Source organism: Rhinoderma darwinii, chromosome 13, assembly GCF_050947455.1.
Source record: "Rhinoderma darwinii isolate aRhiDar2 chromosome 13, aRhiDar2.hap1, whole genome shotgun sequence".
In the NCBI taxonomy this organism is placed as follows: Eukaryota; Metazoa; Chordata; class Amphibia; order Anura; family Rhinodermatidae; genus Rhinoderma; species Rhinoderma darwinii.
In genome coordinates, this window is record NC_134699.1 from 20,277,532 (window position 1) to 20,291,222 (window position 13,691).

General features: G+C 40.8%; 1 protein-coding gene across 1 annotated transcript; it reads left to right on the top strand.

Moving 5' to 3' along the window:
• Positions 1–228: 228 nt before the first annotated feature.
• Positions 229–8,590, top strand: LOC142666029 (keratin, type I cytoskeletal 19-like). The gene is made up of 8 exons (XM_075845897.1): positions 229–849; positions 2,774–2,856; positions 3,110–3,266; positions 3,350–3,511; positions 3,830–3,955; positions 5,953–6,173; positions 7,259–7,314; positions 8,428–8,590. The coding sequence occupies exons 1-8, from the start codon at positions 229–231 to the stop codon at positions 8,445–8,447; spliced, it is 1,446 nt and encodes a 481-aa protein (XP_075702012.1). The 3' UTR covers positions 8,448–8,590.
• Positions 8,591–13,691: the final 5,101 nt, after the last annotated feature.

Below are 13,691 nucleotides of genomic sequence, written 5' to 3' on the forward strand. Positions count from 1 at the left end.
GTATCCAAGAAGGAAAATATTGCAGAAAAAAACATGAGACCAATCAATTCATTATTGGCATGTACTTCACTCCTGGCAGACACGTAGTGAATATTAATTAGGATCTGTAAGGTGACACCCATTGAAAACTATTTATAAGGAGACTAGTGGGGTGCAGGACATGATCTGCTAGAACAGGCTGTGTTAGTCACTAGTTCATTGGCTTTGGATCATCTACTGCTTGTAGTCATGGCTTATAACTCTTCATCATCTTCCTATAGGGCATCAACTGGGTCTGTAGCTGGTGGACGGGGAGTTGGCTCAAAGAACTCTGTGTCTTTTTCTAAATATGCTTCAAGTGGAGCAGGGGGAAATTATGGTGGTGGAAATGCAGGTTTCTGCCAGGTTGGAGATTTTGGTGGTGGCAATTTAGGTGCTGGTTTTGATGGTGGCTATGGTGGTGCAGCAGGAGCTGGCTTTGGTGGTGGGGCTGGCTATGGTGGTGGAGCTGGCTATGGTGGTGGTGCTGGCTATGGTGGTGGTGCTGGCTATGGTGGTGGTGCTGGCTATGGTGGTGGGGCTAACTATGGTGGTGGTGCTGGCTTTGGTGGTGGAGCTAGTTTTGGTGGTGGAGCTGGCTTTGGTGGAGGCTTTAACCAAGGAGAGGGCCTTCTTTCTGGCAATGAGAAGATGACCATGCAGAACCTAAATGATCGTTTGGCCAACTATCTGGACAAGGTGCACGCTTTGGAAGAATCTAATGCGGAACTGGAGAAAAAGATTCGGGAATGGTATGATAAGCAGAGCCCCGTTAGCAAGGAAGCAGACTACAGCCAATACTTTAAGACCATCGAAGATCTTCGTGCTAAGGTAGGTTGTCCTGTTCACCTTGAAAGATCTATTCCTTGTAGAAGAAATAAGTTTGAACTGTCTTCTATATGTACAATGTTCTTATTTTATCCAGTTAAACAGATTTGTTTTTCCAAATTTGGCCCTATACATTTTCCACATGGTACGCCTGGCATCTTAGGGCCACATCTAGCATCCTGAATATGCACAACGGAAGAATAAGTCTTAGGAGAGGTCAAACAAAGAAGCTTGTTGATTCTGATTTCATTCTTCAATAACTATGTTCTGAACTATTAACACTTTCAGTACTTCAGCACTGGTATCAATAGTTATGTGTCAATGCTCCAATGATACAACATGGAAACTGTGGTCACATTTTCTGTCTCCATCTGTATCAATATAATGATACAATTAAAACTAAACTATGGTAAGAGATTCCTTCATCCCAAATCTTCTGAGTTTCATCAATTCAGGTTGACTAAGTTATGGTGCTATATTTTTCTGTGCTCGAAGATTATAGGCAACATTTTACAAACCCTTGAAGGAATGAAGATCAAGTGCAACATAAACTGGCGATATTAAAAGAGTTTACACTTCTGTAGATATTAGCTGCAGTCAATCTGAAACAAGATGGAACAGAGCCCAATCTGGCAATAAATTTGCCATACCTTTCAAAGAGTACAAATGATTCTATTGAGAAATTGTGCCTTGCGGGGTGAAGTATCAAACACACCTTTTTGCAATGCATTATGATAGTGTTGTACTCTGTCAAGTGCAATGTCCAGAGGCTTATACAGAGGAGAACGTGCCCTATAGCAAAACTCGAAATTGGACTCCCTTTCTGGTACTGGTTCACACTAGCATTTCTGAAGAATCTTTGTGACCCTTAGATCAGACCAACCCTTACTTGTTTACTTGAGGTACAATGTCTGAGGATTAGGAGAAGCCTCCTTAGGTTCATATGACCAAGAAGGAAGGAGCTGAGGTTAGCCCCCAGCTCACTGGATCCAGTAGGAGCCACAGGTATGGCATTTACACCATTGGCAGAGCCATAGCTCGGATTTCCTTTACCTGGGGCATATATTCAGTTTTTCTGTCCCAGCCCTATATTTACATACTCCGGCCAAGTCAGAGTGGCTTGTTGGCACCCTCCTGGCATCCAGCTCATGCCCTACCAGCTTCCCATAGCTACGCCACTGGCATTGGAGGTGTCTAAACACTTTATACATTAGAAGAAACAGAAGATTTGTGGGTAAAAAATTAAGTAAGACATGTCCATTGTCTGGTCTACAACTTCCATAGTACTCATCCACAGTTGTATATATAACCTGGGTACCAAGGGCTACAAATGTAATATAAAAATAAACTTTGTGTAGGTATGAAAAAAATGTATTGTGTAATATGAGACCAGGCTTAAGGTTCTCTTTTTGTCGTAGCACAAAAATTGGCCGATCGTGTGACAACCCATCCCTCATGTCCTTAAGGCAGTAAAACAGTATAGCAGTTAAAGGCAATTTTGATACGTTAGCAGCCTGAGAACTAAAACTTTCCAAGAAGGAGCTTACTATTACAGACATGGTATTTTACTTATTTACCTGTATTTGATAGAGACAATAGGTATTTATTACTCCTGCCATTGCATGCACGCATGAAAAATATGGATTAAAATGAGCTAAAACCTAAACTACAAGTTAGATGACATACAAAAATAACTCAAATGTGCCAATAAGGTTTCCAAATACTATTATAAGTGAGAAAATATCCGATTGTTTGGTTTTTGGGTACACTGCCTGATGAGCAGATGACATCTTCTCTCATGATCACATTGAAATACATTGAAGTCATGTTCTTATTTATTTTATAACATCATGTTACAACACTAATACTATAAGTGTATCATATGTTACAATGTGGTTACTCAAGGTTATTATATTACAATCTACAGATCCTCGCTGCCCAAATTGACAATCACAAAGTGATCTTGGCCATCGACAACACAAGACTTACGACAGATGACTTCAGACTCAAGTAAGTATTGGTCATGTATTCCAGGCCAATTTAGACAACTTCAAGTCCAAAGTATGCTTTTGTAGTTCTATGCACCTTGTTGGTATGACATTTCCAAATTTGGTTCCCATATGGGCTCCATAACAAAGTCCCATTAAAAGTTGAGTTCTCAGACCAATAAACATATTTGTAGCTTTAATCAAGTACACGACTTACTATAGTTTGTGAATACTGATATATCTATTCAGTCTCTACAACTTTTGTTGGTTTGCAGGTATGAGAATGAGCTGGTTCTCCGCCAGAGTGTGGAAGCTGATATCAATGGCCTCCGCAGGGTCCTTGATGAGCTGACCTTGTCCAAGTCTGACCTTGAGAGTCAGATTGAAAGCCTAACTGAAGAACTTGCCTACCTGAAGAAGAACCATGAGGAGGTGAGATACCAAGTCATTGTTCTTACAGCATTGTAATGTAGATGATGGAATCCAGTAGACCAAATTATGGAATTATCTTATAGGAGATGAAGGGATTGCAAGGCCAAGTCAGTGGAACGGTCAACGTTGAGATGAACGCTGCTCCTGGTATTGATCTAAGCAAGGTTCTGACTGACATGAGAGCTGATTATGAGAAGTTGTCTGCCAAATACCAGCAAGAAGCTGAAGAACGGTTCCTGGCCCAGGTGAGCTTGGAGAACTAAAAAGCAAATCTAGATTGTATGGGGAACATGTCCTACCTTGTGTTAGAAATGGCACTAGGTGATGTAACTAAGACATTGATTCCTTCAGGTTTCAATTACGATCTACCTAAATAAATAATCCATAAATACTTTTTTTCTAAGGTCGGTTGAACAACAATTACTAATAGTTGCATATCAGGTAGCAACTTTAGAGATTTCAAACAGTTTATTGTAATCCCTTCTATTTATGTTAATCCCGTAGGTGCTCAAATGAATGTCAGATCAGTAATAATCTTCTTTTTATGTTATTTTATGTTTTAGACGAGGGAACTGCAAGTACAGGTTGTCAGTGGAAGTCAAGAGGTCCAAACGTCTAAATCAGAAATCACAAACCTGAAGCACACACTACAGAGTTTGGAGATAGAGTTGCAGTCTCAGCTCAGTATGGTAAGTGAAGAAGTATAGTTGACTCCACTGAAGACAATCCGCATCCGTATAACTCAAACCTATGTTAACCTTGACCGATATTTGCTAATATCAAAATCTAACCCATTTGGACAGTAACTGATTCATAATCTGAATAGTCCTTCAGAAGGTTGGTATCTTACCTTGGGTTTATCTATATGCATTAACCTGTAGCACAAATGACTGTTGCCATTCACATCAACGTTTTGTAGAAATCACCTAATAGAATTGGATGTGATTGTTTTTTTCCACACATTTGAACACTCACCAAAATGTCTTGATAAAAAAAGAATAATATAGCAAAACAATCTAGTGTGTATTCATAGTTTTACTGAATTATGCTAGCATGGGGCAGGACTCGAAGACAGTCTGTGGAAGCCCTTCTGCAACATATGCATTGGGGTCTTTTTTTGTGATAAGGGAAACAGAGAATGAAACTGCCATAATACTACATAAATAATAGTGCCATACGACGCTTAAAATATCACCATACAGTGCCTATATAACAGTGCCATACAGTGTACAAATAATAGTGCCAAACAACATTTAAGATATCACCATACAGTGACTATATAATAGTGTCATACAGTGTACATATAATAGTGCCATATAACACTTAATATATCCCCATACAGGACCTATTTGGTAGTACCATACAGTGAACATATAACAGTGCCATATAACACTTAAAGGGGTTGTTCAGTTTAGAAAACCCATTCTCATACACCCTATTAGGAAATTCTGACTTAATAGAGGGGGTTACGTATTCAGGATCCTCAGACTGGAGAACGGCTACAAAGAGCGTCTCTCTCTGGAGGACCTGTCCTGTTCTGCATAACACACAACTAATATATATGAATAAGCAGTGTGTAATGCTTCAATTTTCCCTGTGTTGGCACTGTAGGGAACTTTAACACTTACCGCCATGTTTCTCCACAGATTACAGCTAATTGTTGGGGGTCCCAGATGGGGGACACTTTGTGATCTTATTGTCAAAGCGGAGAACCTCTTTAACATATTGCTGTGCCTATATATTAGTGCTATACAGTGAATATATAATAGTGCCATTCAACACTTAATATATCACATTGCAGTGTCTATATAATAGTGCCATACAGTGAATATATGGTAGTGCCATACAACACAACGTAAATAATAGTGCCATACAGTGAACATATAATAGTGCCATACAACACTTAACGTAAATAATAGTGCCATACAGTGAACATATAATAGTGCCATACAATACTTAATATATCACCATGCAGTGCCTATATAATAGTGCCATACAGTGAATATATAATAATGCCATACAATTAATGTATCATGCAACACTTAGTGTATATAATAGTGCCATACAATGAATATATAATAGTGCCATACAACACTTAATATATCTCCAGGCAGTGCCTATATAATAGTAATAGTGCCATCCAGAGTATATATACTAGTGTCATAAAACATTTAATGTATCATACAACACTTAATGTATATAAAAGTGCCATACAGTGAACATATAGTAGTGCCATACATCACCATGCCGTGCCTATATAATAGTGCCATATAGAGAACATATACAAGTGCCTACAACAATTAATATATTGCTAACACTTAAAGTTGCTATACACCCTTTCAGAACAGTAGATGCAGAAGCCATTCTGGAGATGGCAGAGGTGAAGAACAGAGGACACGGGTTGATTTGTATTTATTATATGTGCATGTTATATGGACATGTGTGGCCAGTCGGGTAGGAGTATTTCAGGAGACATATCTGTAAGCTTTTTATTAGGGGTCAGACTATAGGGGGTGTGGAAGATTATTTTTTAATTGTGAATTGATGCCACTGTGACCATATAGGTAAACCTTTGTAGGACACTACTAGATCACGTGTACAATATGATTCTCAGAAGGCATTGATATTACAAGACTTGATTCTGTAGGCCTAGAATTCCCTAATAAACCATCTTTGTCATGCACAGAAATCAGCCCTTGAGTCCTCCTTGGCGGAAACAGAAGGACGTTACTGCGCACAGTTGTCACAACTTCAGGAGGTTATATCCAAGATCCAGTGTGAACTTCAAGACATCAGAAGCCAGCTGGAGCTCCAGAGCAGCGAATACAAGATGCTTTTGGACGTTAAGACCCGTCTGGAACAAGAGATTGCCAAATACAGAGACCTGTTGGATGGTCAAGACATGAAGTAAGTCCTGGACGATGAGGCGCAATGTCCATGAGGTGTCAGAACAATTGTCTTCTGATATTAGCTGCTCATTTATCTTCTATTCCATACTAGCCGCCATATTGAGGCCTGCATTGTAAACTTGAGGCCTGTATAGTAACCACCACTGGGGTCTGTAGTGTATAATAGCTGGGGCACCATGGAAGTGAATGCAAAAGTATTCACCTACTGAAGATTATATTACATTAATGCATGACCATACATGTCTAGTAATACCACATTATAGTCCATTTCGAGGGACAAATCCAATTCAGATCCAGGGAGATGCCACCATTATGCTCGCCACTTGTCAGCAGATGGCATTTAGATATACTTTTTTTTGCTGACACTTCGCTGGGCAAGGGCCACCACATGCCATGACATGGCTATAACAACCACAGTAGAACAAGGAAGACTTAGGGCAAACTAAAAACGGCTGTAAAATATGGAGCTGTTATCAAGGGAAATGAGCCTCTGATTTTCAGCCGTTTTTTAAGCATCAAGCGTTTTTTGAGGCGTTTTTTGCAGGCAGTTTTTGGAGCTGTTTTTCTATTGACCCAATGAAAAACGGCTCCAAAAACGGCTCAAGAAATGACATGCACTTCTTTTTACGGGGCGTTTTTTTACGAGCCGTTTTTACAAACGGCCCGGTAAAAGATGCCCCGTCGGAACGAAAAACCCTTTTTTCCATTTAAATCAATGGGCAGACATTTGGAGGCGTTCAGCTTCAGTATTTTCAGCCGTTTTTTGAGGCGTTTACGGCCCGAAAAACAGCTGAAAATAAGCCATGTGAACATACCCTTAAAATACAACCATAAAATATATAGTAATATTATGACATCATAAGGCATGTGGAGGGGGATGGGGTACTTTTACCTAAGCTGATAGAATAAGTCACCACCCCTGCTTAACTTTGTTTTTTTTATGCCTTTCTACCACCCGCTCATCCCCCAATCCCCATCGAGTATTCTACAATCTAAGTACAGATCCCCCTATAACTTTTCCTACAGTACGAGACACTCCCCATGTATTATTTCTGTATGTTAACGTTACATATTGCTTTCCAGGATTCCTACAGCTGGCGGATCTTCATCAACTACAGTCACAACCACTTCCACTACATGTAAGTGTCACTTTATAGACAATATATGTGTCTAAAACCATCAACAAAGAAGAAGATGGCAATATATTAATACAAGATATTATCTCTCAAAAGGGTTGTTTGTTATTTTCCCAGAAACAGTGCCACTCTTGTCTACAGGCTGTGTATGGTATTGCAGCTCAGCTCCATTCAAGTGAATTGGGCTGAGTTGCAATACCAGACACAGCCCCTAGGCAAGAGTGGCACTATTTTTTTAGTACACCCTTTTTACTAAACTCAGACAACCCTGTCATTTATTTGCTGACATGTAATGGTGGTTATACACGGGCAGGAAATTTATTGACTGGTAACGACCGCCGATCGATAATAAAGCACATTGATTGGCGCTCGTTTAGCTACATTTACATGGAGCAATGGTTGAAATGTATGGGGACGAAGGTTTTGTTCATCTTGTCGGCAGCAAATCCATTGTTTACACGGGGAGATGTGCCGCCGACAAGCGTTCATTCTTTTGGCCGTATAAAATATGCGATCAGCCGATGAATGAGCATTTGCTCGTTCATCGGCTGATCGCTGCCATGTTTACACAGGGCAATGATCGGGAACGGGCATTCATACGAGAGTTCGTTCGCCCAATCATTGGCCCGTATAAAAGGGCCTAGAGATGTGATCTCTCCTTTTTCTATGGAAAAAAGAAAGGACAGAAAAGGTCTGTGATTGACTCATGATTGGGGCGTCCATATAAGAGAAGAGATTGAGCCTTCCTCTATGTTGGGTCATGGTACCATTCATCCCCCCATCGAAGAACACGATGGCCTGAGCTTGCCCCCTCCTATGATTCCCACTGCCATTTGAGGAGGCAAGAGGGCTAACCTGAGTTTGCCCCATGCTCCATGGGCCCTATTGCAGCCTCTATGGTACGCTCTTGGTTGGAAGCTGGCGTTATCATACCCATACAGTCTCTGATCCTTGCCCGACTGTAGGTTTCCGACCAAAAAATTGGGTCCTGTATGTCCAGCTTTAATTATACAATAATTACAGCTAATTTCCAGAGTTGTGAATGTAAAATAAAATGCAAAATATGAATGCGCATACTAAAATGAAAAATAACATCACTCCTTCTTCTCCCTACAGCTACTACAAAAGTCCGCTGAGCCTAAACCCCCGACAGAACCCGGCATAGCAGTGGCCTAGTGACACAACCAGTTTTATACTGCATCCCCGCTGTATACCCCCTGTCCCCCGTGTCTCTTCACATACAAGAATATTAGTTACAGGGTGTTTCTCCGACTTTTATGGTGGTCAATAAATCTTTTATTTTTTGCAAGGTATTCTTGTCTCAGGTGTATTTATTCTTTTCTCCAGTTTTTTAGGGGGACAGATAAGATTTTGACTCTAAACAGACGGACATCTCAATAAATCAACGGGACATTTGTGTCTTTTCTACATTAACACTAATGGGAGCACTTTTTACAGCATATAGTAGTAAGGACGGATGCAAAAACTATAGACAGTGACAATCAGTGATGGGTGCATGATGGTGCCCTGGACCCCCTTTCGGGCTACCTCACCATGTGACAACATTCATGACGTACTTTCAGGACAAACGTGCAGTGGATGTGATGATATGGTGGTCCCCAGTGTTTACACTGCTGTTTGCTCACTATGGGATTGATGTTGAAACTACTGGAAATTTTATGCCACAGTCCTGTGTAGGGAGATCACTGTACGCAGCTGTTTGCATTGTGAACCATCGTTTTCACAGATAGAGAGACATACACAGTGTATAATACTAGTAGGGGTATGCCATGGTATAATACTAGTGTAGCGTGTGATGTATTCTCCAACATGGTGCACAATTTGGACCCTCCTTTTTCCAAAAATTGTTATATGGTCACCAATTTCATGCCACTGCAATGCTCAGGCTTATGCCAGTATGTGTTCACCATGAGGGCATTGAGGGTACTTCCTTGGATAGAAAATAATTTCTATATTTCATGGTATTGTGTAACCATTCGGGCATTAAAGGCTACAACTTCTAAATAGATTTTTATTAATAAAAATGTCTATCAGTGTGTTTGGTGCAACTTTCTAATTAGTTTTTATTAAAAAAAATTTTTACTTTTTGAGATACAGCTGCTTTGTAATCTGTATACAGAACAGCTGTATCTAGCGCTGAGACCTAAATCCGTCAGGTCAGCGGGACGGACGGGTTCAGGTCTCAGCACACAATACAGCTGCTCTGTATACAGATCACAAAGCAGCTGTATCTCAAAAAGTAAAAATAATTTTTAATAAAAACTAATTAGAAAGTTGCAGAAATCACACGGATACACATTTTTATTTGTTGTAAAAATTGCTTTCGAAGTTGTACATAGCCTTTAAAGAGTAACTAAACATCCAACAAACTTCTGACATGTCATAATGACAAGTCAGAAGTTTTGATCGCTGGGGCTCTAAGCACTAAGACCCCCACCGATCCCTAAAACGAAGCGGCAGAAGCGCCCGTGTGACCGCTGAGCCACATAGACTTTCTACTGAGTCCGTACACCAACTGCTCGGCTGTCCGGGAATAGCCGAACAGAAAGCAAGACTTCTGAAATGTCACTATGACATGTCAGAAGTTTTTTGAACATTTAGTTACCTTTTAAGGTAGTGCCCGAAGGCCAGAGGAGCCTCTTGGTCACTTAGAGCCTAAGATCACTCTTAGTCCATCCTTGTTCTGGGAAAACGCAGAAGGTTGTGACATTGCATGCCCTTGAACTTTGTAAGTCAGCAGAGCATCGCACCCATGCATCTATTTTCACAATGCAAGGCTTTTATTGCAATGAAGTAGTAACATAAGAACCAAGTGAGAAAATAATAGTTTATGCTGAAGGTCAATCATCAATTAGGAGGAGCTGAGTAAACATAGCGTGGTGCAGAGGCTTAACTTGGGGCCCAGACGCTGGTCAAAATCTATTAGAGGACACCAACTTAACATGTGCCATTTATACTTCTGGTGTCTTCTCATTCAGCAGAGGGGCCTTGGGACCCCTCAAGCACAGAGCCTGGGTGCGACTGCTACTGCTGCACCCCCTATAGCTATGCACCAGGTTTAGTGACCGGTAGGAAATTCAGTCTTATTTGTATCTTATTTGTGTCTGCTGCGAATAATTTCATTTTGTGTCTGAGGCCCTCTAGTGGTAGATTCCAGACATGACATAGTTACGGTATAAATTTCCATAGGCAAATTCTAATCAACTCCAATCAATCTTAAATAATTTGGAAACAAGTTACTACTATTGTGTGAGTAATGTACTAAATTAAAATATTGGTTTCGGTGCCATGCAATTATCACCGAAGTTCATGGCACCCACATTTTTGAGCCGTGCTCACATTCAAAGTAAAGGAGCACGGCCCGTAAAAAACGGACATGCTGCATAATCCCCGGCACAGTTTTACGGCACGGACACCCATATCCATAGCGATACAGAAAGGTATCAGCGGCCAATAGAACTGAATGGGGCCATAATTACGGCCGTATTGACGGTCGTGTGCATGGGGCCTAAGAGCTCGGCAATTCATGGCTATTGAACAGCATAGAATCTAACACACGTACACACATGCTGAGACTTGTAGTTGTGCAGCCAATGAAGAGGCACGGACTGATGTCATGAATCGTAATAGTAAAACACCTGTATTGTGTATATATCCCGTATTCAATAAATATTAAAGGATTTTCAGGGGATTACAGTATAAGTCTTTGCACTGTCACACTGCTTTATCTGACAGGGATAAAGATTACAGTTCATTCTAAGCTGCCTGGATCATGAATAGAATGCTAGAAATAGTAAAGACTGACACAAATAGGAAAAAGCAGTAACCGTGAAGATGTAGCTCTGGATAATAATACGGATTTATATCTAATTTAGGGTCTGTGTACATTTAGGGTGTCATCCCCAATTTTATAAGATACTTGCAATAGGGTTATCCCCTATGCAAATCTGTTACCTGGATCATACAGAATATGACACGTCTGTGCATATGTGATGATATAATGCTGTCGGGATCTATAAATGACAGAGATGAAGTTTTGATTTGTATAGTGAGATAGCTCCATATAGCACAGTCATGACATCACTACCGGGTAGCAGAGGTGGCAGTCGTACATTGGCCCAAACGCCTCTCTACCACCTAAGAAAACACCAGTATTATAAATGGCACCTGGTAGGGGGGCTGTTATAGATTTTGCCTTGGGCCCAGGAGCTTCACTCCACTCCTGAGAACTAGCTTTTGTCATGCAGTTCTGCTTTTTACCTGTAGGGGGAGCTGTTACAATGCAGGTAAATCTACTGCCCCGCCTCTGCTCATTCCCGCACAGTGATGTGAGATGCTTGGAATGTGGGAGATTCCACTTACAATGAACTTTTAACTACCTCGGTCAGAGGATTTATTGAGGTTGAAAATCCTTTATTTGCTTGTTGTGAAGGGAGGGATGTGCTCTCTATAAACCCTGTAGATGACCAAGTGTGCGCTTTATCCCCAGTGTGACATCCTTTTAATAGGGAACCTTGCACTCATGCTAACAATGCCTATAAAGACATCACTGGCCTCCCTGTAATAAATTTACAGGGTCGTAGGGAAGTGCAGTGGTAGCATTCACACCCATCCCTGGTGCCTTAGGGGGTCGAAAGGCTCCTTTGCCACATACGGAGACACCAGTACTATGGTATCTGGAAGAACTGTTGCAGGTTTTGGATTGGGGCCCAGGAGCACCATATTATGGTTAATATAGAGTAAATATTATATGTTCAGTAATATTCAGGGATCCGTCACTTTGCCATAATAATTTATCCGAAACCAACATTGTGAAGTGCAAGATTAACATGAAATAATAATTGATATCAGGTCCTTATATTATGCTGTATATGGTGCTACAATGATGACAGAAATTTAAAGGGCTTGTCCGGTTAGAATAACGTCTTACAACATAGCAGGTCGCCTGGCAATGAACTGATCATGGGTTGTCCTACTGCCGGGACCGCCCCCGCTCAGCCACGGGGAAGCAGCTGGCGACTTCTGATTCCACCTGCTGCATTGAAGTATTACAAGGTGTCCCTTGAATCAATCCGGGTTCTTCAGATGTAGAACTACTCTTTGCATGGACTAATGTGGGAATTTATATGCCCTAATAGGGTCTACATACTGCACAGTAAGGATGATTCACTTTATGCTATGTATCAGGTGACCCTAGCAGCTCCCCCTTTGAGGAGGTCCTCCAGTGCTTAGCCCCGTATCAATGTCTATTCTAATAAACAGGAGATTTCAGATGCACAATAGCTCCTGGCAGTTTTTTTCAGCTAAACACCTTTGTTGTAAATATTTTTGGGGGTCATCCAGTCTGAACAATCCTTTTTTGTTACAAGGATGGTGTCCTGCTGCTGAGATCCCCAGCGATCAACAATAATATGTGGGGAATCCTGTCAGCAAGTGTTCAATTCCCCTGCAGTGCCACCACAGGGGAAATCGAGCATTACATGATTACCATTGAAACTAAAAGACTGCCCATGTAATGCATGGTCATGTCGGGTCCTCCAGAGCGAGAGCTGATCTTTGTAACCTCTGTCTTATAGATCCGAGTCCTATGTATGGGACCTCTCTACTAGGGTGTGTTTAGATGTCGCAGATTTGTCCCAGTCAATTTATAGTACAATATATGTGGATGGAGTTATGAAATGCATGTAGACAAAAAATTATTCTGGGCATAATTCAGGGCATACTGCGGAATATCACTTGTAATACATGCAGATTTGCGGCAAAATCCGAGGTGGAAAATCTTAAATCGGTTGTTTTATCACGAAAACCGTGATCATGTCAATAGGGAAAATACACAATACAACAAAACCATGAATACAATAAAGTGTCGGACGTGTTGCAGAACATTCCTTATGATGAATGGTTTACTAAAATGCATTAAATCTATTGCAGTTACTAGTCAGTTATTAACTCCATCATGACCGCTGCCTCTACAACTATTAATGCCGCACATAGGTTATAGAAGTGTATTTCCTTTAATCCAGCATCTGATAATCCAGAAAATGTGCTAATCCAGCGCTTGTTTTCAGCACAGTATTTATTTGGCCTTGACCATCTGATACTCCAGAATATTTGATAATCCAGCACATATCAGGTCTCATTGATGCTGAATTGAAGAAATTCAATATCTGTAAGAATTAAGAGGCAGGGATGTTGGGAGAGGAAGATTTTTTTTTTACCATTCTGCATTAGGTTGAATTTCTGAATAGTGCGTGCCTGATTAATGGACTTTTACTAGAATGTATATATTTATTCTCTGTTGCTTATAAAGTGCCAACATATTCCGCAGCGCTCAACAGTTGTCACTATTCACATCAGTT